This window comes from Filicampus tigris, chromosome 8 (genome assembly GCF_054856515.1).
Source record: "Filicampus tigris isolate MCC_2025a chromosome 8, RoL_Ftig_1.0, whole genome shotgun sequence".
NCBI classification, from domain to species: domain Eukaryota; kingdom Metazoa; phylum Chordata; class Actinopteri; order Syngnathiformes; family Syngnathidae; genus Filicampus; species Filicampus tigris.
Genome location: NC_141224.1, coordinates 21,072,402 through 21,098,906, shown reverse-complemented (window position 1 = coordinate 21,098,906; position 26,505 = coordinate 21,072,402). Strand labels below are relative to the sequence as shown.

General features: G+C 38.7%; 2 protein-coding genes across 2 annotated transcripts in view; one reads left to right on the top strand and one right to left on the bottom strand.

Annotated features, from left to right (window-relative positions):
• Window positions 1–3,749: 3,749 nt before the first annotated feature.
• Window positions 3,750–8,438, bottom strand: tstd3 (thiosulfate sulfurtransferase like domain containing 3). The gene is made up of 4 exons (XM_086039369.1): window positions 8,167–8,438; window positions 7,860–8,033; window positions 4,884–5,043; window positions 3,750–4,360 (listed from the first exon to the last, which is right to left on the bottom strand). The coding sequence occupies exons 1-4, from the start codon at window positions 8,306–8,308 to the stop codon at window positions 4,303–4,305; spliced, it is 534 nt and encodes a 177-aa protein (XP_085895495.1). The 5' UTR covers window positions 8,309–8,438; the 3' UTR covers window positions 3,750–4,302.
• A 350-nt stretch (window positions 8,439–8,788) lies between these two features.
• The window catches only part of usp45 (ubiquitin specific peptidase 45), a 36,208-nt gene continuing 18,491 nt past the window's right edge, over window positions 8,789–26,505 (top strand). Inside the window, exons 1-6 of the mRNA XM_086038893.1 lie at window positions 8,789–9,102; window positions 10,300–10,410; window positions 12,898–13,067; window positions 14,476–14,576; window positions 14,839–14,939; window positions 24,216–24,367. Of these exons, the coding sequence (XP_085895019.1) occupies window positions 10,308–10,410; window positions 12,898–13,067; window positions 14,476–14,576; window positions 14,839–14,939; window positions 24,216–24,367 (627 nt within the window). The 5' untranslated portion in view covers window positions 8,789–9,102; window positions 10,300–10,307. The remainder of the gene's footprint in view (window positions 9,103–10,299; window positions 10,411–12,897; window positions 13,068–14,475; window positions 14,577–14,838; window positions 14,940–24,215; window positions 24,368–26,505) is intronic.

Here is a 26,505-nt window from a genome sequence, read left to right as displayed (position 1 = left end):
GCATACTTTTTTGGTGCTGAATAATGTGGCGGGCAACTATTTTGCTATACACTTCTGAAATAACTTACTCAAATTACCCTCAATTATATGTTATTAATTATTATTGATATTCATCAATGTGAAGAAACTGATCGTGTTGATTTCTTACAATAATTATTAACATTATCATTTTAAAAGGTAGAAAACAGATAGATATTACTATGTCATACTTTGTATCTATAAATTGATCACTTCTACAACATTCCAAGGAAATCACAATGTCCCATCACTGGTGAACTATTTTTGGAACAGGCCTGCAAGCTTCTCATGTGGCCCTAAGGCAAACTTGAGATACATGGACTGAATGGTAACAGTGAAAGCCACTCATTTCACAACAAGCAAAAATTGGCCAGAAAAAAAATACTGTACTGAGCAATTCTTCAAAAAAGAGGCTTCAAGTTGTTTATTGCCACTTCAAGATGAAGTTTACTGTCGAACTTAAACACAAAACAAAGTGAATTACATGTTGTGTATTAAAAACAACCGCATTATTCAGCTCAGTGATTCTCAACCGGTGTGCTGCGGCACATTAGTGTGCCGTCAGAAATCATCAGGTGTGCAGCAGGAAATTATCCAATGTCAATTATTTAGACAAAAAAAATTGTCTAAATATTCCCTAATCAAAAAAATGTTTTGTTAATTTATTTATGCCAACAATGTACAGTAACAGGCAAAACAATAAAAATGTCTTCCTCTAGAGTCTAGATGACAGAAGGCAGTTGCTCAATAAAGGTTGAGAAACACTGATTTAGTCTTTAAAGTCTATCTTAATGCTAATACTAACAGACAATGGCACACGCCAAAAGTACGGGCCAACGAATAGCATCTATTGGCATCTATTAAATTTGGAGGTGTATGTGTGTGTGCAAGAGTTCATGCAAAATGTAGCTCAATCTTTTCTGACTTTTCATGCATGTGTGTTTTGTGCGAATGCCAAAAAAGGTGAAATACATTATAAAGCTGTTTCATCTATAGGCGTGAACAGAGTTGAAAACAGCTCAACTTTTTGACACCTGAAAATGCTGAGGCAACTTTCAATTTGCCTGCCAGAAAGAAGCCTGTTACCAGGTGAGAAATCCTGAGAAAGTTGATGTTTGAATGGGTCTTCTGCCATTCTGATGGGTGAAAACCCAATGGAAACAAAGAGAGGTTAAATAAACATAATTGGAATTTATCGAGCAAACCCTTGTAAGATCAGCATTTCCTGTCTTTTACTTTACTTTTGGATTTTTTTTAAGTTTTAATTTGTCCTTTGGTGTGAATGTGAGTGTGAATGGTTTTCCTCTATGCACCCCGTGATTGAGTGGCAACCAGTCCAAGGTGTATCACACATCTTGCTCAAAATCATCTGGGATGGGCTCCCTCCGAACCACAACTCCAGTGAGGATAAGCGGTATATGCCTATAGAAAATGCATGTATGGTAGGATACTGCTTTGTTTGAACTTTCAACCATGTAATATCTTCTTGCATATGAAATGAATCGCCAAAATGCGTGTGACTTTAAGCTTGATTACTTTATAAAACCAGTTTACTATGTTTTACTATGTTTTTATTTCACAATACAGCGCTATATTTCTATATTAAAAGCATGGAACAGAGAAATGTTATTTTGGGGGGCTGGAACAGATTCAAGGCATTTCAATTTTTTTCAGTGGGGACAATTGATTCGATATATGAGTAACCTAAGTTATGTCCTTGGCCAGGGAATGAATTAAACTTGAAGATCAAATCAGCACAGAGATAAACATTTCCGCAGCATTTCCAGTTTGGTGGAATCTTGAGTTTTTGCATCAGTGCAGGCTCCATAACGGCTTTATAGAGGATCTCCTTATCACTGTCGCTGCTGCAAAAATAGAATAGATGCTGCAGGACTATTAGTGGCCAGGTTTTCTCTAGCTTGGTAGTACATCTGCAAGTTGAATAAGTCATCCTTCCATCCATCAACACTAAGGTTTTACCAGGTTCACACTACTTCTGACTGAGGTTGACACAACGGCACTGGGCGTGAGACAGACATGAAGACCAAGCCCCAGACATTCAGAGCAGGGAGTATAGAAGCAGAACTGATGTGATCTGCTCTGATGGGATGAGGGACTTTAATTGAATGCCAAGCAGAAGCTGGAGGGTGACCTGATGAGGGCGGTGGAGGGACAAAGAGCCCTGGCGAGATTTGACACAAATTAGTACTTATTAGTCTGGTCTGTTTTTGGCACATTAAAATCAAGAGTATGCAGAAAAGCAGGAAAAAGAAAATGGAATTAACTACTACTGAGGGGAAATAAGGAGGCAGAAGATGGGGGTGGGCGAGTGCAGTCTGAATTTTACAGTTGACATGGCACAGTGATATGAGGGGAGAAAATAGTGGTCAGGCCAGCTAAGGGGATTATCTATTGTTACCAAAAGCATTACTTGATCAAACATTATACAGCACACAGTCTTCATAGCCAACCTTTGCATAAAACAGTTAGTGGTGTCAGCGTTAGGGTCAGAATATCAAATATCAGAACAGTCCCCCCTCCCCAAAATGGATATATTTGAAGTGGACCGATGGCAGTAGCAACAGCTATGACATTACTACACTTGTTTGGGGTCAGGAGATCCTTTCTGCCTCAAAGCTTGAGGCTTTCACTCTTCATTAGCTCATTAAACTTTGTCCTAGAAATTTTGTGGCTCTTCTCTGTAATTTTTTTGGGGGTGAAGTCCAGCTTGAACATTGCGTTCTGAGTGGTTTGCATCTCTTGGTGTAACTTGGTGTACATTTATTTCCAAATTGTCTGCAAACAATACATCGTGACCTTCACTCTTGCTCCTTTGGGCTCATTTCTGAAGACAAATTGATTTGGGGGGCCTTCTTTACAGCTCTCAAGATTGGCATCAACTGCTGCTATTTTTTTTCAACCCATTTGCTGTATGTTAGTACATATGCAATGTGATTTTTTTGTTTTGTTCTACAGGACATTCATTAAACTGTACCAGTAGTTGTACGGCGAAGGACAATACTTGTGTATATAGCTAAGTAGCTCATTGTTGCTATCTATTATACTGTGAAGGGGCTACTAAATGCATTAATCAAAGGCAAAACCAAGGTCTAAAATCTGGTCGCTGGTCCTTCCCTCTGGAATGACCTCCCATTGGTTGTTAGGCAAGCCCCCTCTCTGTCCATTTTTAAAACCCGGTTGAAGACACATTTCTTTTCTGTGGCTTTTGATCAGACCTGAAATTTTCATCTCCAGTGTCAATTGTATATAGTGTTTTATGTCAATTTATCGGCTTTATTTGATATTTTTATTTATATTTGATGTATTATTTATATCTATATTTCTTAATACATGTATCACAGACTTTTATTATTTATGTTCTATTTATTGTATTTGTATTGTTTGTAAAGTGCTTTGTTACAGTTCTAGCTGTTATGAAATGCGCTATATAAATAAAATTGTATTGTATTGACTTTCTGCTTGCTCTAACAGTTTATCATGCAGAAAAGCCAAACATAACAAAAACAAGGCCGTTGGTAAAACATTGACAGGTTCTACAGGAATCTGCTAATATTCCATGAAGGGTTGGTTATTGGTAGTGACCATTAAACCTGAATCAGAAATACACTCATCTCAGTTTTCACAGTGTGTAATCTGAGCCAACTGCAATATTTTTTTTTTCAGTAAACAAACTATCTAATACATAGTGTAGTGGGACAGAAAAGAGAAAAATAAATAAATTAAAACTTTAATAATCAAGAGGTTTGCAAATATTGTAAGGACTCCTGCATTTTACAGCATAACATTTACATCAAATTGACATTTATTATCGTTCACAATATTCAATATAACACTTTATTTTAATATTTCATTGTACACCATTGTTTAAACACCTTGCATTAATTAAAGCCCAAGGTAACAATAAAACATTGGCATCTTCTGCATATCATGTATAAATATTTAATAATCAACAGTCTTAAATGTCACAGGTAGTAAATGGACTGTCAATAATCATAGATCAAAGATAAATTTACAAATATCTCAAGAATTATTGCAGTATGAATTAGCAAGGCTATTGTTAGGCAAACAAGCTGAAGTGTGCTTAGCCGATAAATCGGATGTTTTGGGATTCACATTTCACAGTTGAAAAAAGTGACAGAAGGATAAAACAGTCAAAAGGAAAAAAATTTTTAACAAGCATTCTTATTTAATACAGTATGCAAATGACAGATAACTGTCAGCACTTAGAACAAAATGAGAAAAGCTTGAGTTTCTGTTCAACCTTCAGTTTTGATGTTCATTTTTTGCCCAGTCTTGCCATCCACCCGCGTAATTCTGAACACTGAAATAGGGAAAAGTCATGGGTTATACATGCATGCGTGTTTTTTTTTGCTTTAGTAGTCACATCGTTGGCATTTGTGAACAGCTGGTTGACAATGGGAATTGTGAGCATAGAAAGTAGACATCAAACTCCCCACAAATGCACCCTGCCATGGTTTGTTTCTAATTTAACATAACACGTGTTTGCTGTATGTGACTATTGCAACGGTTTAAATCAAAAGGTCAAATTTTATACAGTGCATTTGGGAACCAGAATGTCTTACCTTAGTCTTAATTGTAAACGTTGGGTGGGATTTTGATTTTAACTACCTGAGTCAGTAGTATTTAAGTCAAGCAAGCATGATGGACAGAATAAACACTATTTCCTCATATACAAAAATACAATGTTTTAACAGAGATCATAATGCAAGATAAGATCAATAACATTTAATTGTTATAGTAACAATCAATTTCAGGTTCCAATGAATCTTAGCTAATCAGTTTCCATTAAAATACAGATTTGACAGAATTCTAAGAAGTCTTACTCTTTGTATCCCAGTTGGGAGGCCATGTCAAGTGCATTCTTGCTCCTGATGCCTGCCAGACAGGTGAACACAATGTTGTCAACCTTCTGGGGCATCTCACCGCCATACTTCTCATTGAACTCTTCTGGATCGAGCTGCAGAGCTGTGTTCACCTGGCCCACTGCAAAGATGTCAATACACAGATGATATTCTCAATGGTCCCCAACTGGTGGATTGAGACACCCCCAAAGTGGTTGTGACTGTATTATGGGTGGGTCATAAAAGGGTAGAAAAAATTGCAGAGGCTCATTTTCTGATGCCCCAATATATTGTAGGCCACTTTGAGGTTAAGAACAGCACACAATAAACTGGATTAATGGAGGGCACAAGAAGGCATAATCAATTACTGCCAGACTTACTGTTTTTACATTGACTGTTTTATATTTTTGTCCGAGAAGTGTTTTTTTTATTCTAGTAATGACTGTAATTATTATGAGTTTACTATTACACCACTGTGCCATTCTTGGTTCCCAGGTAAGAGAGCGCTTCAGTGCTTCACCCACTAGCCACGTTTAGTACGTAACAAACACAGTGCAGCTCAGCCTCTGTCTAGCAATACGCATTTGGTGCTACGTAAAACTTGCTAACACAAATGAAAAGATTGGTAACAAAAGAAATGGTCCGTGCCAGGACCAGCTCGCCCATTAGACAAGATAGGCAAATGCTAAGGGCGCTGTGGAATCAAGGAGGTGGCAAATATCAGGTAAAAAAATCACCTTCAATGAAATTATAAGCAAACAAATTACCAAAAAGGAAAGCAGAGTAAACTGAAATTGATAAACATAATACAACATAATAAACAATGAAATAAGCAAGGTGTATTAATTTGAAACCAGCATTCCTTCCCAGGAAGAGCTGTGGTTTAGGCACTGTGCGTCCAGGATCCTGGATGTCCAGGTTAGTTGCTGTACAGTTCTAAATTTATGATGGTCAATGGTCATAGTTATACCTTAAATGGTACTGTATATAAAAATAAATGATTCCATCACTGAGTAACAAACTTTGAAATCATCACATTTTTAGTATAACTATTTCATATCAAATGGCAATAAGAACCTTTTTTTCATTTCTCATTTTCTGTGGAGAAAAGTGAAACATGAGTCTGTTATAAGGCTGTTATAGAAAAAAAAGTGTATTATGTTCCTGTTACTATTTACCCCAGAGAGCTTTGTAAACATGAATCATCAGCAAAATGACAATTGTCCCGAGCACACGGAAGTAAAAGAAGAGTAGTGAAGAAAAAATAGGAGAGAAAATGTAAGAAACAGAGGTCAAGTTGTTGCTCCTTTAGGTTTGTCCAATTAGGTGTTGCAACAGCAAGTCACTCCCATGATTTGTTTAACAGTACAGATAGTTATTAAACAAAGAACATTTATATTTTAAATTATGTGACATTATAAATTAAAGACAATGTTAAAAATTCAACTTCTTTTGTAAGCGTATGTACAGTAAATCGCAGAGGTGGGCATTTTATCCGTCAGCGGCCTGTGTACCCGTCCGTCATTCATCAATCCATCATTTGTTCAAGCCAAACTAACCTCTAATTGTCAGTTGGTCAGTTTGTCCGTCCGTCCGTCCGTCAGGGGATTCGTCAGAAGTCCATCAGTTGGTCCATTTCACACACACTTATTTGAACTGGTCTATTGAACTGGTGGTTGCCCGCAGTTGTTTTAACTCCTAAAATGCCGAAAGCTTTTCATTAACAGTTTAAAATATATCTTACCACGAACAAACCGCTGGTTAATTGCGCTGTCATTGTATGGTGGCTAGCAGCTGTTATCATTAGCTGGTAGAAAAAATGCCTCTTGGCTTACTTTTTTTTTTTAAACTTCTTTTTCAATATTGTGGACCTAGATTACTTTGTAATGTGCTGTCCATGTTTTAAGAAAGGTGCCTTAAGGGTTAGGTTTGTATTGCACTTCAGGTCTTTTTCATTATGAAAAAAAATAATACAAAAATAAAACGATGTCTTAATTTAATTTGCAACAACACGTTTGCCTAATAATTGTAAGAAAACATTCAGCTCAAAATGTCAGGCAGGATACCTTGAAATGTATACACTGTACCAGTTACAAAATTGTGTTAAATTGTGTTCTTAAATCCGAAATGGCCATATTTGACATTAAGAGTTGTTTTTTTTATGGGCAAAAGTGTTTTATAAAATAAATGAAGACAAAGGTCTATTTAGCTTTTTCTTTTTTCTTTTTTCTTTTGCTCATATACAAAAAACCAACTGATCCGTGACTCAAATTCCGTGACCGATCTGAACCGTGACTTGTGATCCGTTGGACCACTAGTGAGTACCAAAGACAATCTCTTGGTACTCATGCGAGTAACGCATGAAAAAATTATGTGCACCCCTGAATATAAATAATTTCACCAAGATTTAACAGAAAACAACACCCATAAAGGTTTATATGCAAATAAGCACACTTACATAAAATATTGAGCCTCAAACAAACGTTGTAGATTTGCATTGTCACAGCAAAGTGAAGTCTTCTGGTTTCGCCTCTTTAGCCAATCACAGACAGCCATCACATTCCCCACAGAGATGCTAGTGAAAACATGCGCACTCACTTTCATACATGTGTAGTCAATGCAGTGCTCTCTAACCCCTGTGAACACAAGACAGGCGGTGCGTGTTTCTGTCAGTCATCAGCAAAACGGGCGTCCGTCTATGACGAACGAGTGGTCCGTTGGTACTTGACCTGATTAGTAATGATTACACTGACGGATGAAAAAACACTTCTGTCAGTACTTCAGTCTGTCTTTTTTGGGGGTTATTTCTCGTCTATTGTTAATCATCAGCAAAAAAGGGCGCCTGCCATGGTCCGTCAGTCTGACGGAATGCCCACCTTGCCCGTCGATGGAGGGGGGTGTCATATCAAATTTCGCCTAGGGCCGGCCATGGTCCACTCCTGTGTAACAAACACTTACAAGGGACGTTAATTGAGCCGGGGATGGAGCCGTATTCTCGGAGCTCCCATGGCTCTCTGACATCTATAACAATAGACTTGCCGCCGGCCAAGAGCTTCTTCAACTGCTCGTATGTCACATCCGTGCTCGGTGGCACCGAACCGAATCTGCGGCAACCGAGCCACAACTCTGGAGCTGAAGGACAACCAAACAATTTGCCACATATTGGAAATGTGTGAGCCAAAATTGCAGTTTTTTTTGTTATATACATACTGGTACATGTACCAAAACTGGGTGAACTGTTAACAACGCAAAACAGAAAACTCACTTGCGTAAAGACGTTGTGTGTTGACAACTTGTCCTGGCAGGGGGATTCGGCTGCTTGGGACAAAAGCAATATTAAGGACGTTACTGTCCCACAATAGTCGTGGGGCAACTCTGGAAAATTTCACACACATTCGGAGAGCCATGTGCAAATAGATGCGTCAGTAATTAGACGAATTCCTCTTACAAAACTTCTAAGTATAACGCAAGCGCCATCAAATGCAGGCAAACTGAGTATGCGCACTTGTGCAGAGTACGGGTCGCGCAAAGGACATACTTCTCGTAGAGGAATTAGAAGAGGGCGTTACGCTATTAATAATTTAAACGCATCTTTGAAATATTACAACTCAACTAGGTAACTTGGTGCGCACTACAGTAGTATATGATGCGATTTATTGAATAAATTTGCATCACAGAAGAGTAGCAAAGTAAATTATTTTAGAATGTTATATATAATATAGTGCATTCACTGTGAATTCCTACAAATGTGGAAATAACTGATTAGTTGGCGTTTGAATGAAACGCATAGAAAATTAGGAGCTCCTTATATTCCCTTTCCGCTCATTCTACAACCATTTAAGCATAATGGTTAGAACGTCATCTGAATGTGACAGTGAATACCCAGTTTCCCGATGAACATGAATGCAGCTCCACAGATTGCCATATTGCTTCCGAGTGCGTCACATGTTTATTTGGATTGCTAGTTGATGCTACAAACTCCTGCAGCATTTAGTCAAGGTTAACAGTGGATCAGTCTTAGTTGCATGTTGTTCAATGTGTTCGGCTTTACTGAGCAATACTCTAGTTTCCAAGCGTATAGGCAATAAACAGTTGTGTTAGTGGCGGAAGCCTGTGGCTAGCCTGTTTGCTAGCCAGGGAGAATTAGCATCACTGGTTTTTGCAAACACTGACAATCATTGGGACGAAATAAAATAAAGAGGTGAGTCCCTTATGATTTCCCTCTTCTTCGGACAAGCAGGACACTAATGTTGCTTGTTCTATATGTTCATCCAAACTGCAAAGTAGGATCACTCAATAGTGACTTTTTTTTCAATCACTTGGTGAATGCCACAGATTGAATTCAAGTTCCAGCCTAACAGAAAGTAATATTTAATTGGAGAATACCTTGAATTTTATGCCGATATCAGATGTGATCATGGATTAACTAAGAATATTCTTTAGTTAGTTTGATTTGTAAATATTCAATTTTATTCAAATACTCGCAGTCATCGTTTACTCTATGTTAAATCATTTGAATTATATTAAATGAAGAATACACCTAATGACTGAAGAGGTCAATTGCTGTAATGGTCGTTGTATACCAGTCACAAGTTCTTTATTCTATTCATTTCCCAACATTAGCTTTCTTCAATTTCTACAAAACATTTAGGGTTATTTTTTTCTGAATGTTATAATGTTAAATGTTAAACTAAATTCTTCCATCCATCCATTATCAGAACCGCTTATCCTTTTCAACTCATGGTTCTTAATAAATTAACGTAAAATATGTTCAATAATTTAACATGATAAAATTAGCTACAAGGCTGTATGGCTTGGTTTGTCTGTCTTTTGCCAAAGAGTAATACCAGAAGCAGGTGACTTCTGCAAAATATGTGTGTCATGTAAGCATATACTGTACTGTCAGTCAGTCAAGTTTGTAACATATGAATAAAGCACTGCTTTTGCAATGTATAAAGGGAGACCATGTCTTTGGCGATGTTGAGCGCATTTGGTTCTGCAATGTCCTACTGAGGGCTCCTTTTTTGTCATATATAACCTTTATGTTCAATTGTTTATGCTAGAATTAAAATTGAAGTCACTAATGGATTGTTTTTTACAAAAAAGCACTAAAGGTTTGGAAAAGTTGCTAAATATAGCAACATAATCACAAACGTGTTTACACTGACTATGCTTTTGCAAACCAACTCCACGCTGCTTGAAGCCATGATGCTAGTGTAAGCCATGCACGTCAGTGGGGATGTGCTTTGAACTATGAAAGTTGTTTGAAAAAAATTAATAAAATCATTCTGACTTGAAATAATCTACAAAATCAATCACCCAGCCCTAATGGAAAAGGGGAAGAATAATTTAGAACACTGTGCTTGTTTTGTGTCATAACGTCAGTTTTAACCTGCAGAGCTCCAAATGCGTCTTAAGGAGCCCCTGTCCTTGACAGCCGCCAACATGACCAAGCGGACAAATAAACCACGAAAACCTCGTGATGATGAATCATCAGATGAAGTCTGTGGTAAGTCACTGATGTGTGTGTGTGTGTGTGTGTGTGTATATGTATATATATATGTATGTATGTATGTATGTATATATATATGTATTTATATGTGTATATGTGTGTATATATATATATGTGTGTATATATATATATATATGTATTTATATGTGTATATGTGTGTATATATATATATGTGTGTATATATATATATGTGTATATGTATATATATGTGTATATGTATATATATGTGTATATATATATATGTGTATATATATATATGTATATGTATGTAGTAAAAAACAAAACACTCGTTTAAGTATTTATTTTAGTATAGACATGATGTGTTTTTGTTTGAGGAGTTGTTGTTTCTAGTCATGTGCAGTGAAATTATTGCTACCTTTGGTGAGTGTGAGTTTGTTACCCTTAGGTACAATGTTAGTGTAATTATGATACTCAGGTCTAGGGTTGGGCATTGTTTGAATTTGGTCCGTTCCTGTTCTTTGAATCGTTCGGAACCGGAATTAATAACACATTTTTTGTTATTAGTATAATATTTTGAAATAATAACACCTTTTTTTTTTAAGTTCTTTTGTCAGTTAGAATTTTGCTGCTTTTGTTGATTTTAGATTTTTGTCAAGGTACCGTGTCGTTACCGGTATCTAGGTATTTTATGCAGCTATAGTATCAAAGTCAAAATGTTGGTAATGTGACAACACTAGGCCTTACCATGTTGGTTGCGTCTTCCGCCATGGATTGCATGAACACTTGTTGCTGTTGCTGGCTTGACTAGTCTTGGCCACGGTGCACATGCGAGAAAGGTACTTTATATTACATTCCTTTGTAACGTTAGACATTAAATATCATTTTGGAATGAAATTATGCCCTTTTTTTAACACCTACTTGTCCCTGTACACATCTGCAAAATGTAATTTTTTTCATGAATCGTCTATCATACCGTAGGAAGATCATTTTATATGGACAAAAGTGTGTCTTATTTACATTACATTTACATTTTATGATGTGTATGTACAAGGCTGGGATGATACACTTTTGTCCCAATCCGATACGTATTGCGATTCTTTAATATTATAAATGTCAGGTTTTAGGCAACCTAAAACATGTAACAAAACACCACACAAGGAAGGAAGACAAGAGAGTTTAAGATTTTTCTCATGAGGAGAACTAACAGAGATGTGCTCAGGGACAAATCTTCGAACGCTATGAACACACTCTGTCGTTGCCTCTCTTTTTATTTACAAAAGGGTGGTTTCCGGTTCCATTGACATTTGCTCTAACAGTTGGGAAAAGTAAATCACAGAGTGGAATGCTTTCAAAATAACAAACACAGAATGTTAAAACAGACCACTGCAATAAAGTAATTACCAGACTGGAAAGCTTTCTTGAGATAAAGGCACAATTTGAGATAAATGCAACTTGAGGTATGCTCTGCTTTCTTCACAGACAAGTTCAACTTAAATGACACAAACAAGTTTATACTGTTGAATAAATGCTTTGCAACACCACAAGAGTAAATATGGGATAACTTATGTACAATTATTCTAACAATAAAGACATATTTAAAAAAATTGAGGTGTGTACCAAAGTTTTAACTTAGGTGCCATTTGACATTTATTCAAGTGTCATGATTGAAAAGTGAATGAACTGTGAACTGTGAGTGAACTGTTCCTGCTACACAGGCGTGCAAAAAATAAAACTCCATTCACAAAGCTCAACTAAAATACAAAAGTATTTTATAGAATGTGCATAACATAACACAACTGCGGAATCGAAAGTATCCTAACTTCTTCAACGTATCGATACTTAGTATTGGCATAAAAAGTATCACGATACATCGCGATATGATATTTTTTCCCAGCTAATTATTATTGGGTTTCTGGAGTACCTGACCAGCCAATTGTTTTACACATTTTGCACTGAGCACCCATACTTTATTGCAGTACGTAGTATTTTTAGTTCTATGGTTGTCATCAGGTCGGCACGGTGGCCGACTGGTTAGCACGTCCGCCTCACAGTTCAGAGGTCGTGGGTTCGATCCCGGCTCCGGCCTCCCTGTGTGGAGTTTGCATGTTCTCCCCGTGCCTGCGTGGGTTTTCTCCGGGCACTCCGGTTTCCTCCCACATTCCAAAAACATGCATGGTAAGTTCATTGGACTGTCTAAATTGCCCCTAGGTGTGATTGTGAGTGCGGATGTTTGTCTCTGTGTGCCCTGCGATTGGCTGGCAACCAGTTGAGGGTGTCCCCCGTCTACTGCCCAAAGACAGCTGGGATAGGCTCCGGCACGCCCCGCGACCCTTGTGAGGATAAGCGGTACATATAATGGATGGATGGATGGTTGTCATCACACAGAGTAGCCTTCTGTGTTGGCTTCATAAAAAGTCAAAGAAATCTGATCCTATTAAAGAATATACTAGATATTTCAGATAATTATATGCTTTTTTGTCTGTTTTGCAAAGTTTATTTTAATGTTCAATGTTTCTTAAACAGGGTTGACTTGCCAGCATGTGACGAAGGCAGTGGACTTAAGCTCGGTGAAGAAATCTGTGTTGTCCAGCTTGTGGTTGGTGTGTTCTGAGTGCCTGAAGGAAAGAACCGTGATCAAGAGTGAGCCAGCAGCATTTCAAGACATCTTAGTTTGCCTCAAGTGTGGTTTCCAAGTAAGACTTCCATCAGACACACACTAGAGACCTCAGTAATAAAGTCAATCTGTACACTCTGGCAATTTTCACACCTGCAGGGATGATGCGCAATTTGGATTTTTTTTGTTCAAGCCGGTCTTTTTATGTAGTCATTCACATTACAAAATCAAATGAGACTTGTAATGTGATTGGAAAGCATCCGTGAAGTGACACACGTGCGCACAAAAACACGTCACGTGGCGCAATGTTTACGGAAGTAAATGTGTTAATTCATTCGTTCTTGATTAATTTGTGGCAATTTCAAGGATTTTGTGCTTGAACTGACTGGTCCCTCCATATATTGATCTTCTTTTCGTCACTGGCTATTTTCGGCTCCTTGATCCTCCATTGCTTTCTGCGCCCATCTATTTTGTTGAATAATTGTGACATTGACTGTCTTTTGATGACATACATGTATGTACACGTACGAAAGGGGCTTCTTTTCAGATTAACAGGAAAATATCAGACGCATGTTACATACGGAAAAAAAAATCTGAATTGATCTGCAGGGTGAACATAACCTCAAAGACATAATTACGGTGCATCGGATTCTCTGTTCCGATGGTCTTGACGTATGGCGTTTAGTTGTTATGAATAGTGCTCAGTGAACTCAGTTACTGACGTACTTACTGTTTTTCATTTGATTATTTTATATATATAGCCTACAGGTTTATGAACGAGGACTTTCCTACTGCATCAGCGTGGGTAAACCTAACCTATGGGTAATTTTGCCGCCAGCTTTCCTACTTACTGTAACTTGTTAGCAACCTGTATTGTTATGGTAAAGAATGAAAACTTTGATAGCTTTATTTATTTTCTACTCACAATTTATGCTCACTGCTTTTTAAATGCACTATGTATGGGACATGGTTATGACAACGCAGAGCTGGGCATTTTACTAAAAATTGAGCGTCCGTTATCCATCATCTGTCTTAAGCGCACCCTTCCGTCATCAGTCATTCGCCTTTTTTTTCCGTGGGGGGGGGAAAAGTATTACCCGTCTCTGGCCGGTCCAGAAAGGAGAGATTGGAAGGGAAGGGCTTTTGTCAGGGAAGTGACCAAGAAGCAAATGTTCACTCTGTTAGCAATTCACCATTCTTCATCCACCAGACTTGTCAGGAAGGGCGGGGGAAGGTGAATACAGCAGTTTTCAGACATCCTGGTTGAAAACCTGGAAAAACTCGAGCGAGCCTCAGCACACAGCCAAGTCAGGATGAGTGTCCTTGAGTCCATCAGCCATTCTCAAATCTGAAAATTGTTGTGCATCCTACTTGGAGCTTGAGAGTTGCTGCAAAGAAAGAATGAAAGCAGAGCTTCAGATGACCACATGATTGTGTTTTTTCTCGAATGTATTTTTTAGATAACATGCAATGTATAATTTTTGCAGGGCTGTAACCATTCAGGGGTTGAACATGCTGTCAAGCACCACCGAGCTTTCAATCCCGAGTCTCATTGCATCACCATAAGCTTGAGCACCTGGAAAGCCTGGTGAGAAACCTTCTAAATTCAGGCAAAATGCGCACAAAGGATCAAAATGAGATTTGTTTCTACCAGCATGACAAAATGTACCATATTTCCTTGTTGCAGTTTCTTTGAATATTACTGTTTATTTATTTTATTTTAGTTTGTGGCACCTAGGTCAAGTTTTACTGTCCGTAGTTGATGATTTTAAGAAAACTAAATTGAGAGTTGTTGAGTTTTGCATTAACTCAGCAAGAGTTTTTCTGTCTGACTACTCCCTTGTTAACAGGTGTTTTGAATGTAATGAGGAGCTCTCCACTCACTGTAACAAAAAGGCCTTGGCACAGACTCTGGATTTTTTACAGAAGCACTCTGTCAAGGCGACATCAGGTAGGGCGTTTGTCTCACAAATCCTGCACCTAATTACACCCAATCTTGTTGCAATTTCATCAATGCACTAGTCTCAGTTGAATTCATTCATAGACACCACATGGCATGGCAATCATGGCAGCAATCCCCGAAATTAAGGACAAGGACCTTTTAACAACGACAAATTCTATTCATAATCAAGTACAGTGATTATGTATCAATGAACAGAATTTTTCTAATATTATGAATATGACATTGTCACCAGATAGTATCAATATGCCTGACAGATTTCCATGGTTGATGAATAACAATAATTAATCATCCTGATACCACATTATTGTGTCAATGTTTGGCATCATTGTTAGGCACAGACTTAATTCAGGGTAACTAAAAAGGGTTCAAATAGGTTTAAATTTGACAGATTCAGGCAGCCTCTTATGACTACACTGCAGTATACCTGCTCCCCCTTGTGGTTAAGATTGTCGGTATTCCTCAATCTAACCTGCGTGCTAGTCAAAAGCAACCTAGGCTATGGCAGCATTATCAGTCGTGCACAGCAGTTGTTTTTATGTTGCTATAAACTTTTAGTAATAGTATTGTAAGTTCGGAATAGTGTATTTTCTGTTGATCTACTGAGGGACTTGGCATCATTCTCGCTTACAAAATCTAGTACCTATAGAAAAATGAATCTTCTCCAGGGGTCACCAACTCCATTCCTCGAGGGCACCTGTCCTGCAGGTTTTCAATCTCTTCCTGCTATAACACACTTGTTAAAATGATCAGCTCATCAGCAAGCTCTTGAGAAGCCTGATAACGATCCTGATCATTTTAACAGGTGTGTTACAGCAGGGAGAGAATGAAAACCTGCAGGACAGGTGCCCTCGAGGACCGGAGTTGGTGACACCTGTTCTAGACAGTAATGATGATGACTATGTGCAACACCCATGACCAGCTTTGATAGTTTTACTACATTTTACCATTTGTGTATCACTTTACATGTCAGGCTGGCTGTGCCTTTCCATGTTTTGGACAATTGCTAGTCACGGACAGCGCTTATTCTCGCAAGTGTGTAAAGACCCAAATAAATCACCCATCCTCCTTCAATTCTTATTGTCCTATAGCAAGAGTATCGCATCGGAATTGTAAAATGGTTTACCATATTTTTCGGACTATAAATCACACTTTTTTTCATAGTTCGGCTGGTCTTGCAACTTATACTCAAGTATATATTAAAATTAGAGGTCGGGTTGGCACCCAAAATCGGGTTGGCACCCAAAATCCCCGTTCCTTAATCGTGTTGACTTTCTTTTGGCGGTTCTTCTACTTTCTATTGGCGGTTGACGAATACGGTGCATTAGCGCCAGTGGCCACCTTCTTTCGGTAATGCACCACAAGTATTTGCCAATCACCAAAAGAAAGTTGAAGTAGTAGGAGCAGTAAACGATAACTGTTTTTTCCCACCGTGACAGATAACTTCCTGCTTCTTCACACTGATAAGTTTTTTTTTTTTTTTGCATACTACAAATATAGCTGTTGTTATAGCTGAAAAGAAAAAAAACATTTAAATCCTGCTTCCTACTAATGTTGCGGGATCCTAGGATGATGTTAAAAAATGGGGGGGGGGGGGTCAGTAACAACATACAATTGCATGTTTTAGTACTTTCTGAACTCTTTTCACTTCAGACGGTTAGGTGATGAGCAATATCAAAAGCTCTGATGCATATCAGAATAAGAGCCTTAAAAAAGGTTGGGTTTTCTTTTTTCTATTTGAGTACCACAACCCTATGGTTATACATTTTATGCCCAAACTAAAGGGACAATGTGTAGAATGTTTTGATTTTTTCAATGATCATTAATTAAAAAAAAAAAACAACTATTCATTTCAACGATATGCAAAAAAATATGCTCTATCACATCAACGTAATTATTATTATATAATTGTAGGTGAAGTCATCTCAAATTATATTACATAGGGCGCGCTTCCCCTACAGGAGGCTGCCATGTTTCGCTGCCATCTTTGTGCTATGGATACTCGAAGGAGACAAACTTGGCGACCGTAGTTCCTAAGCATCATGACTACTGCATGTGTAAAGAATCTTACCTCATGACTTGAGGGAATACTAAAAGTCGTTTGTGATGACCTTTTGCTTGCACCTCTGCTGAAGAGACCGTTGGTAGGCTTGCAGCGTGTGGTCTCTCGGAGGCACCGTAGTGCGTGTGCTTCAAAATGCGCACGCTTCCATCTTTGGTCGTTGCATTCTATTAGTTGACCACTAGATGGCACTGAAATCTTCACATTGTCCTTTAATGGAGGGGATATTAATTGACAGTTTGACAAAAGCAATTACTTTGCATGTGCTGTATTATTAATAAGTATATTTTTGTCATTAGGCAGTTTCTATTTTGTACATTCACTATTTGGTGTTGATCTGACGAGAGACCACGAAATACTAATCTGTGTGTTGGCTTGTGGTCTCTCTAGTTTTAACAGAACCTCCCTGAACCGTGTCCATTTACCAGTGTCCATAGACTAGCCAGCCATGCACATTGAGGCTGGTCTTGAGTCAGTCTCTCAGCCACAGCTGAAGAGTTACAGGATTGATGCTGTAACAGTCACCCACTCTCTCTGTACATGTCACATGACTGCACACATTAGCGGAATTAGGCGCTTGAGTGATGCTTCCCGGCTGGGTTCCCTGAAGAACGTGAGCAGCTGTGAGGGGTTTGGACTCCGCTCTGTTCTCCATTGTCTTTCCCACTCTATCGCTTGTCCCTTGTCCTGTTTTCTATCCTGCCACCTTTGTGCCTGTGTGCAGCACTAGTGGGAGTCACAGTCCTGATCAAGTTAGAGAAACTGGATCACTCCCCACAGCTGGAGTGCACTGACTCTTGTGTACTTATGAAGAGATAATGTTGAAAAAAACCTTCATTTCAAGCTAACACTATTATTTAATTCATGTGAACCATAACACACATTCGCTTAGCATTTCAAACTGAGTTTTCGCTCGAACAATGTGTGTGTGTGTGTATATATATATATATATATATCTATCTCTCCATCCATTATCGATACCGCATATCCTCACAAGGGTCGCGGGGCGTGCTGGAGCCTATCCCAGCTGTCTTCGGGCAGTAGGCGGGGGGGCACAGATCTGGCCAAGGTTACAAAAGAATTTCTGCAGCACTCACAATTCCTAAGAGCACAGTGGCCTCCATAATCCTCAAATGGGAGAAGTTTGGGAAGACCACAACTCTTCCTCAACCTGGCCGCCCAGCCAAACTGAGCAATTGTGGGAGAAGAGCCTTGGTGAGAGAGGTAAAGAAGAGCCCAAAGATCACTGTGGCTGAGCTCCAGAGATGCCGTAGGGAGATGGAAGAAAGTTCCACAAAGTCAGTGCAGCCCTCCACCAGTGGGGGCTTTATGACAGATTGGCCCGACGGAAGCCTCTCCTCAGTGCAAGACACATGAAAGCCCGCATAGAGTTTGCCGAAAAACACATGAATGACTCCCAGACTATGAGAAATAAGATTCTCTGGTGAGATGAGACCAAAATTGAACTTTTCAATGTTAATTCTCAGCGGTATGTGTGGAGAACCCCAGGCAATGCTCATCACCTGCCCAATACAATCCCTAAAGTGAAACATGGTGCTGGGAGCATCATGTTGTGGGGTTGTTTTTCAGCTGCGGGGACAGGATGACCGGTTGCAATTGAAGGAAAGGTGAATGCGGCCAAGTATAGAGATATCCTGGAGAAAAACCTCTTCCAGAGTACTCAGGGGCTCAAACTGGGCCGAAGGTTCACCTTTCAACAGGACAATGTCCCGAAACACACAGCTAAAATAACAAAGGAGTGGCTTCAGAACAACTCTGTGACCGTTCTTGACTGGCCCAGCCAGAGCCCTGACCTAAACCCGATTGAGCATCTCTGGAAAGACCTGAAAATGGCTGTCCACCAACATTGACCATCCAACTTTACAGAACTGGAAAGTATTTGCAAGGAAGAATGGCAGATGATCCCCAAATCCAGGTGTGAAATCTCGTGGCTGTACTAGCTCAAAAGGGTGCTTCTACTCAATACTGAGCACAGGGTCTGAATACTTATGACAATTTTATATTTAGGTTTTTCTATTTCAATACATTTGCAAAAAATTCTACATTTATGTTTTTTAATGTCAAGATGGGGTGCCGAGAGTACATTAATGAGAAATTAACTTTTTTGATTTTGGCAAATGGCTGCAATGACAGAAAGTGAAACATTTCAAGGGTCTGAATACTTTCCATCCCCACTGGATCTATAGGAGGCTTGTGGACTAGTCTTTTAGTGGATCTGTGCTAACCCAACTCAATGTTTTGGACTGTTAACTGAGGTGGATGAGCCTACCTACTTTTTTGACTCTATAAATTACCTGTCACCTTTCCTACCACCTAATTGTCCCACACCCGTTGCCCAAATGGCTATAGAAATAGGTGTCCATTATTGTACAAAATAGACTGTTGTTGTCTGTTGAGGAGCTTGTAAAATTGCATTTCAGTCTGAAGGCCAGATTTTTTTTTTTTTTTAAGAGAGATGTTGTTGTGCTTCTTCCGTGCTCCCAAAATCACAAAAGAGCCCGAGCATGGATGTTTTTCAGAATCCACAATAATTTGTTCCAACAGCTCATTGAAGACTAAAAGTCAATTAACTATGCTCTCTCACCATCAAGGTCTTTGGCTCAAGTACCAGAGTCCCACTAAATGGACGGTTTACCTTAGGGAGCTCGACTTTGTACTACAATGCAGCTGGCGTGTCTTTGTGAAATAAATGAAAGGGTCTCAATACCCACAAAAAAAACATAGCCTCTCTAATCCCATAATTCCTTGTTTTATGGTATTTACAGCACTGAATAATTACTCTCCTCTCAACTGTTTAAATGTTATTTCATGTTTTTTATGAATTATACTTTGTCAGTCTTAATATGGAACACACCTGTTCTTATTTTAAAAAATGCTAGCTGCCAAATAATGTATTATAAATATGTCCATAGACTGTCATAGAGGTGATGGTCACTTGTACCCTTCAGGACCGTAAAACGTACAACCTGTCATGGAATTTTTATTTTTACAGCCCAGTAGGAAAAATTGATCGCTAACATGTATGTGTTGAACAGTGTATTTGATTTTTGACAGAAACATGACTGGTTAACTGTGATTCCTTTAACTATCACAACTTCATCTTTATCTTATGCAAATGAGTTATGGGGTGAAATATGTGGCCTCAGAAATGGAATTGAAATCATTTATACTGTATTTCAATTTCAATTGCTGAACTTTAATAATTACTTTCAAAAACAGTTTATATCACATAGTTTGGTTTTATATCATTTCATTTGAATGATTGCATGGAACCTGAATCTGTATTATACATTACTGAATTGTAAACCTGAAACTGAATTTAAGATTATGAAATTGAATTCAGTTTCTCTAAAATTATATTTGACCGTCACTGAAAATCTAACTACCGGTATATATTTTCACATTCACTTGTCACATTTCAGATTCATTTATCAAAATTATGTTTCAATTTATTGTGGCAGACATCCTGCTAGTCGAGGAAGAACAGTCAATCAAGTGCTTATCCGCAGGTCTCCACCACCAGGGAACAAGCATTTTGCCGGCCAATGACTCGTTTAGACAAGTTAAGTAAGGACAACAGCTTGGTGCTTATCTTCTACCTTTTGGTGGTAGAAGCTTTTGGTCGAAGCTATCCATCAGACAGTCAGTGCTAACATATCACTCCTTGGCACATAAGCACATTGCTGTTTTTGTACCAGACATTCTATGGGTCAAGCACGTCTTCCTCCGTTTGATTGTGAGTGGCAACAGAAAGGGCCACTGTGTCACATGCTGAAAAAATGGCACTGATTTGCCAAAGAGAGGTAATCAAGGGTGAGCCTGTCTTAATTCCCACCACTGCACACGAAAGTAGGCCAGTGTGTGCACTTGTTTGTTTTTTTGTTTTATTACTGCCATACAGTCTCCCAAGTGAGCCATCAAATTCTAATCTCAATTAGATTCCATAGTAATTCTTTTTGATTGATTCAGTGTAAGCAAAATTGCATTGCTTAGCATTCACTTGACCAAGGTGCACTTAATGTATTGGCATGTGTGTGTGTGTGTGTTTGTAAGTCAAATGTCACTGAGCTCGCCTGGCCTCAGATGGCAAGGAAGCTAGCTTTTTATGCCCTGCAGTCACAACAAATTAGTGAATTAATAAGACATTTGGTGTTGCTCGTCCTTCCTCATGACTGCTTGCTCTGCATGAAGGGAGCTGGCTTTGCTCTGCTGCACTATAAGCAAGCATGAAGCACAAACCTGCCTGGCCAAACGATTAGATTGTCATATTAGGATTCATATGAATAGCCTCTCAACTTTATTTTTCATTAGCTTTCAGTTTGATGAATAGTTCACAGTAATTGAGAAATATACTGTTATATGGCCACTTGATCAGTGCACTTTGAGGCAGTGAAAATGGAAGAAAAGATTGTTGCTCTCCCATTGCAGCTAATAAAGCATTTACTCCGCTGTTAAGACTCTTTACAAGATGTTTCTTTGGATATCTCTTGTGTTAGAACGGGCAAGGGAGTGCAGGAGGTGTTGGTGTGCATGCGTGCATGTGGATGAGTCTGAGTACCGTGGTGCTTTTCACCACCCTGGGGAAAGGCTCCACTCTTAACTGTTCCTGTTGCCCATACTCGTTGGCTGTGCAAGAAGGGCCAGGTGGTGGTGCTTAGTGCAGCACAGTCAAGCGTGGACATAGCGCATGCTGACATTTGCCATCGTTGATTGCTGCAGGGAGAGGAAAAATCTGCTTTTCCATATGCTTGTGCTCATTGCAACCCTTCCCTCCACCCACTATACCCCTCAACTGTCCTCCACTGCCCCCCCCGACCCGCAGCCCCCCCACCCAGTCTCAACCAGATGGCTCCGTGAACATTGTTTACCTTGGGTGACGGTCCCAGATGCAGAGTGTGTCCATAGGCATCCCCATTCCGCCCAGTTAGTTTCCTCATCCCTCGCCTCCCTCTCAGCTAGTGCCAGTCGCAGCTCTTTGACTAAAGCTGCATTAGGGCTGTTGACTCTGTATCCTTCATCCTCACACATACATCGTAGATAGATAAATAAGCAGATGTGCAAATAAGCACATCTGCTTATTAAGTATGATGTTGTTGACTTCGATTTTGTTGTTTTTTTAGAGTCTGGGTTTTAATTTTGAAAGTATGTCTTATGTTATTTTGTCATTGTGTGCCTTGTCCTCTATGTTCCACATTAATTTACCTTCAACTTTGGAAGTCAATCCAAACATATTTTTTTAAGAATATGTTCCATGCAGGCCCACTAGTTGAAACAAGGCGTTCTAATAAATATTGCATTTGTGGAATAAGAGTTAATCCACCCGTTTTTAGCCATGGGGGCGGCCATTTTGTCGCATCTGTCAACTGAAAATGACATCTTAACTGCTCAGGGCTCAGGTAACGAGCAATCGTGGCTGACCTGTTTTCCGAAGCCATGATTGGTTGTTATCTGAGTCCTGAGACACTGTGATGTCATGTCCTGAGATGCCTAAAAACGGATGGATTTTGCTGCTGAACTCATTTTCCACAATCGCAATACTAAACAGAATGCCTTGTCTCAACTAGTGGGCCTGTACAGAACATATTCTGGAAAAAAACACGTTTCGGTTGACGACCACTTTAAGATACAACAGGTTCTGATTGTTATTCTGGAAGAGGTGCTCTGTCTTTTCCCTTTTTTCAATTCTCACATGCATTTAAACTTTTCACATATTTTCCGTGACAAATGCAGTTTGTAAAGCCACTTAATTTTTCTTACCAACGCTACCGATACTTCCCTATTTCCACATTGTGTGTTCTGACATATGGGAGTTCCCTTATGGCTTCATGGAATAGCTGGAAACCCCAGATGTTGCCAGCATAGGGGGGGCAGATATAATTAGCACTTCTGAATGGAGGGCTGCAACAGACTGCCTTCTCAACAAGCTGAACCTCCATCAACCAAAAACTATGGCTGAAAGTCTTTCTTGTCAGCAGTTAACATTTTCCATTTAATTTCAGGCCACATTATTGTTTGAGTAGCAAAAATGTGAGATAACCATGAGAAGTCCAGCACCGTCTGATATCCTCTTCACAAAATCATTTTAAAATTCCCTTGTTTTTTGAGCTGCCATGGTGGATACAGTTTAGTTTTGAGCATACAATGTGAATTGCCGAAAGAGTTTCACATAAACTTGAATTATGGCCTTGCCCTTAAACAGAAAAGATTTGCTGACTCCCAGACAATAGCAAGTTTACCACCATTCTGTTTAGTCCTAAGCAGTGGTGAAGTGGTCCATGGTTAAAATATAATATGGTCGTAGACAAGGTCATTTATGAAAGTAACGTAATTTCCAGAGAATAAGTTATACACATTTTTTTTTCTTTAAAAAAAAAAAAAGAATTCAAAATTGAGGGTGGGTATTGTACTCTAATTCTTCAATTTTCTTTTGGCGATTGGCCTCTGCTTTTGGTGCATTTGGTGATGCATCAAAAGTTTTCGCCAAACGCCAAAAGAAAGTCAATACTGTTGGGGTGTCAGTCCGAGCTCTGATTTTAATATATACAATTCAAGTCGTATCTAAGTATAAATCGTAGGACCAGCCAAAGTATGAAAGAAAGAAAAAGTGTGACTAATATGGTAGTTCAAATGACCTAGAAGAGGTGGCAAAATCAAACGATTAATTGACAATCAATCAATCAAATTCATCAACTATATTTGATAATTGATCAATTCTTTCGAGACTTTTTTTTTTCCTAATTGCCCAAATTCTCTGATTTCATCCTCTCAAAAGTAAATATGCTTAGATTTCTGTAGTCCTTCATAAAAGCAGACTGATTATCTTTGTGTTTATTCAAAATAAGATATTTACAAACATCTGCTTTACTTTGGAAAACAATAATCAATATTTTCGTCCGTTTTCTAACATGTTACGGACCAACCCTGTAACTGAGTGAGAATCAATTTATAGCAAAATTACTGTCGGGGTGCTTCTATAATAACCAAGTGCCTGTTTTACAAATAAATTTGTGTTGTTTATGACCTGCCTGATTTGAGAAAGAGAGAGCTTCGCAAGTGAGTGTGTGTGTGTTGTGTGAGTGTGTGAGAGATTGTGAGAAAACTTTGTGGAAGTTTGAATATTAAACTAGTCAGTAGAGTATCAGTTTCTGGAATCGTGTCATTTTGTATGTGTTCTCATGTTCTAGTAACATCCCCCAAGATCCCAAAATTGAGGGAGGAACCCTCTGATTGTAAAGACCCCTCAAGAGGCAAAAGCTCAATCATCAACAGTGCCTTGGTTCCTGTTAAAGGCATCAATAACCTTGGCAACACGTGCTTCTTTAATGCTGTTATGCAGGTTGGTACATTTCTAAACTGGTTACGCAAAAACATCAATGCCCTCCATAATTTGACGTCTACAATTTACAATTTTTGTATGCATTTCAACTGCGATGTTTGAGAATGATTTACTTTTGAGAGGTCAGCATCAAATCTAAGAAAGCAACACAAAGATAAAATATTTACTGGCAGAGTGGTACTACGTAGTAGTAGTATCGCGTCCGACTTTTTTCAGGATCAACAAACCGATAATATATCGCTATATATATAAAAATCGCTATATATAAAGAATCAAAGTAACATTTTTATGTAACAAACATACATGCAATACAGTAGCAAGACATTGAGAGCACCTATCTTTAACATTTACATTAGTCTAAAGCAAGGGGCAATTAATTTTGCAAAGGGGCATATGAGAACCTGAAAGGGGCAAAATATAAACTTTGTCTATATTAGTTTTGTTGTATTTAGACAAAACATCTTGTCTTGTGTCAATAAATTGCTATGTGTGTAAAAGTAGATGTAGATGGTATGTATTGTTATAATTGAAAAAAATACAAATTTTAAACGACATCATAAGCGGCCATTAAAATTACAGCTTTACACTTGAAAATTACATAAATAACATTAATTTTGTGGAGCAACTATCAACGCATAAAAGCCGTTCCTAGTTAGGACTCCAAAATACATCGATAAGTGGGAGGTATAATATTATTTGACAGTGATAATGTATAATAATGCAGTGATGACTTAAAAGGCAAGTCAACCCCCCCAAAATTATTTGCAATAATATGTTCTATACAAGCCCACTAGTCTAAAGATGGCATTCTGATTAATATTGAGTTTGTGGAATGTGAGTTAAGCAGCAAACTCTACCCGTTTTTAGCCATCTCTGGAGGCGGCCATCACAACTGCTCACAATGACCAATCACGGCCCCAGAGATGGCTAAAAACAAGTGGATTAACACAAACGCAATATTTATCAAAATGCCCTGCTTCAACTAGTGGGCCTGCATAGAACGTATTCTTGGAAAAAAAAAAAAAAAAAGTTCGAGTTGACTTCCACTTTAACTCATTTTCCACAAACGCAATATTAATCAGAGTGCTGTGTTTGGACTAGTGGGGCTGTATGGAACATGTTCTTGTAAAGAAAATTTTGGGGTTGACTTCTACTTTAATATACCCCCAATACGTCCAGTATTATGTAACTGTAGATTTAAGTACATTATCATCAGCCCAAAACCTTGTCCCTCTAAATTCCATCATGAAGGATATAAGAATGCTGCAAACCACATTTGTCATTTTTGCTATTCTTTTTTTTTTTTAAATAGTTGCTCGAGTGGTTGGAAAAGTTGCCAAATATAGCGAAAACTAAGTTGGTAACACTTTAGACACAAGTCTTAGCTGTTGCTCATTACCTCACCTGTACTAGCGTCCACATGTGTGGACATAAAATAAAAGCAACAACTGTTAAATAAAAGCATTGCATATTTTACGTTTTGCTTTGACTTCATGGTCACTGTGAAGGCCGGTCAGAGACTGGGCGGACCAGATGTGGCCCCCGGGCTCTACTTTGCCCAGGTCTGGTCTCAAGTCATCGGGCACTGTCCAATGTTTACATACTGTATATATGACCTATCTAGACATCATACATGCTTTTGTGTGATCCTAGACATGGCCAACCCAGTGGTTGCCATAATAATTTTCATCACTGAGGTAATTTAGTTAGACGATCATGTGAGGAAAACGGTGGTACAGTGGTACCTCTACTTACGAAATTAATTGGTTCTGGAAGAAATTTCTTAAAGCGAAGTCAACCCAAACATATTTTTTTCAAGAATATGTTCCCAGCAGGCCCACTAGTTGAAACACGGCATTCTGATTAATTTTACGTTTGTGGAATATGAGTTAAGCAGCAAAATGCACTCGTTTTTAGCCATGACTGGAGGCGGCCATTTTGTCTTCTGTCGACTGAAAATGACATCACAACTGCTCACAACAACCAATCACGGCTGACCTGTTTTCTGAATCTGAGCCATGATTGGTCGTTGTGAGGAGTTGTGATGTAATTTTCAGTTGACAGAAGACAAAATGGCCGCCCCCAGAGATGGCTGAAAACGAGTGGATTAACACTTATTCCACAAACGCAATATTTAT

Coding starts and splice junctions, on each gene's coding strand:
- tstd3 (XM_086039369.1), bottom strand. CDS start 8,308: ATGGCTCTCCGAATGTGTGTGAAATTTTCCAGAGTTGCCCCACGACTA. Junction 8,034..8,166: donor CACACAACGTCTTTACGCAA/GTGAGTTTTCTG, acceptor GTTGTCCTTCAG/CTCCAGAGTTGTGGCTCGGT. Junction 5,044..7,859: donor CGGCTCAATTAACGTCCCTT/GTAAGTGTTTGT, acceptor ACATCTTTGCAG/TGGGCCAGGTGAACACAGCT.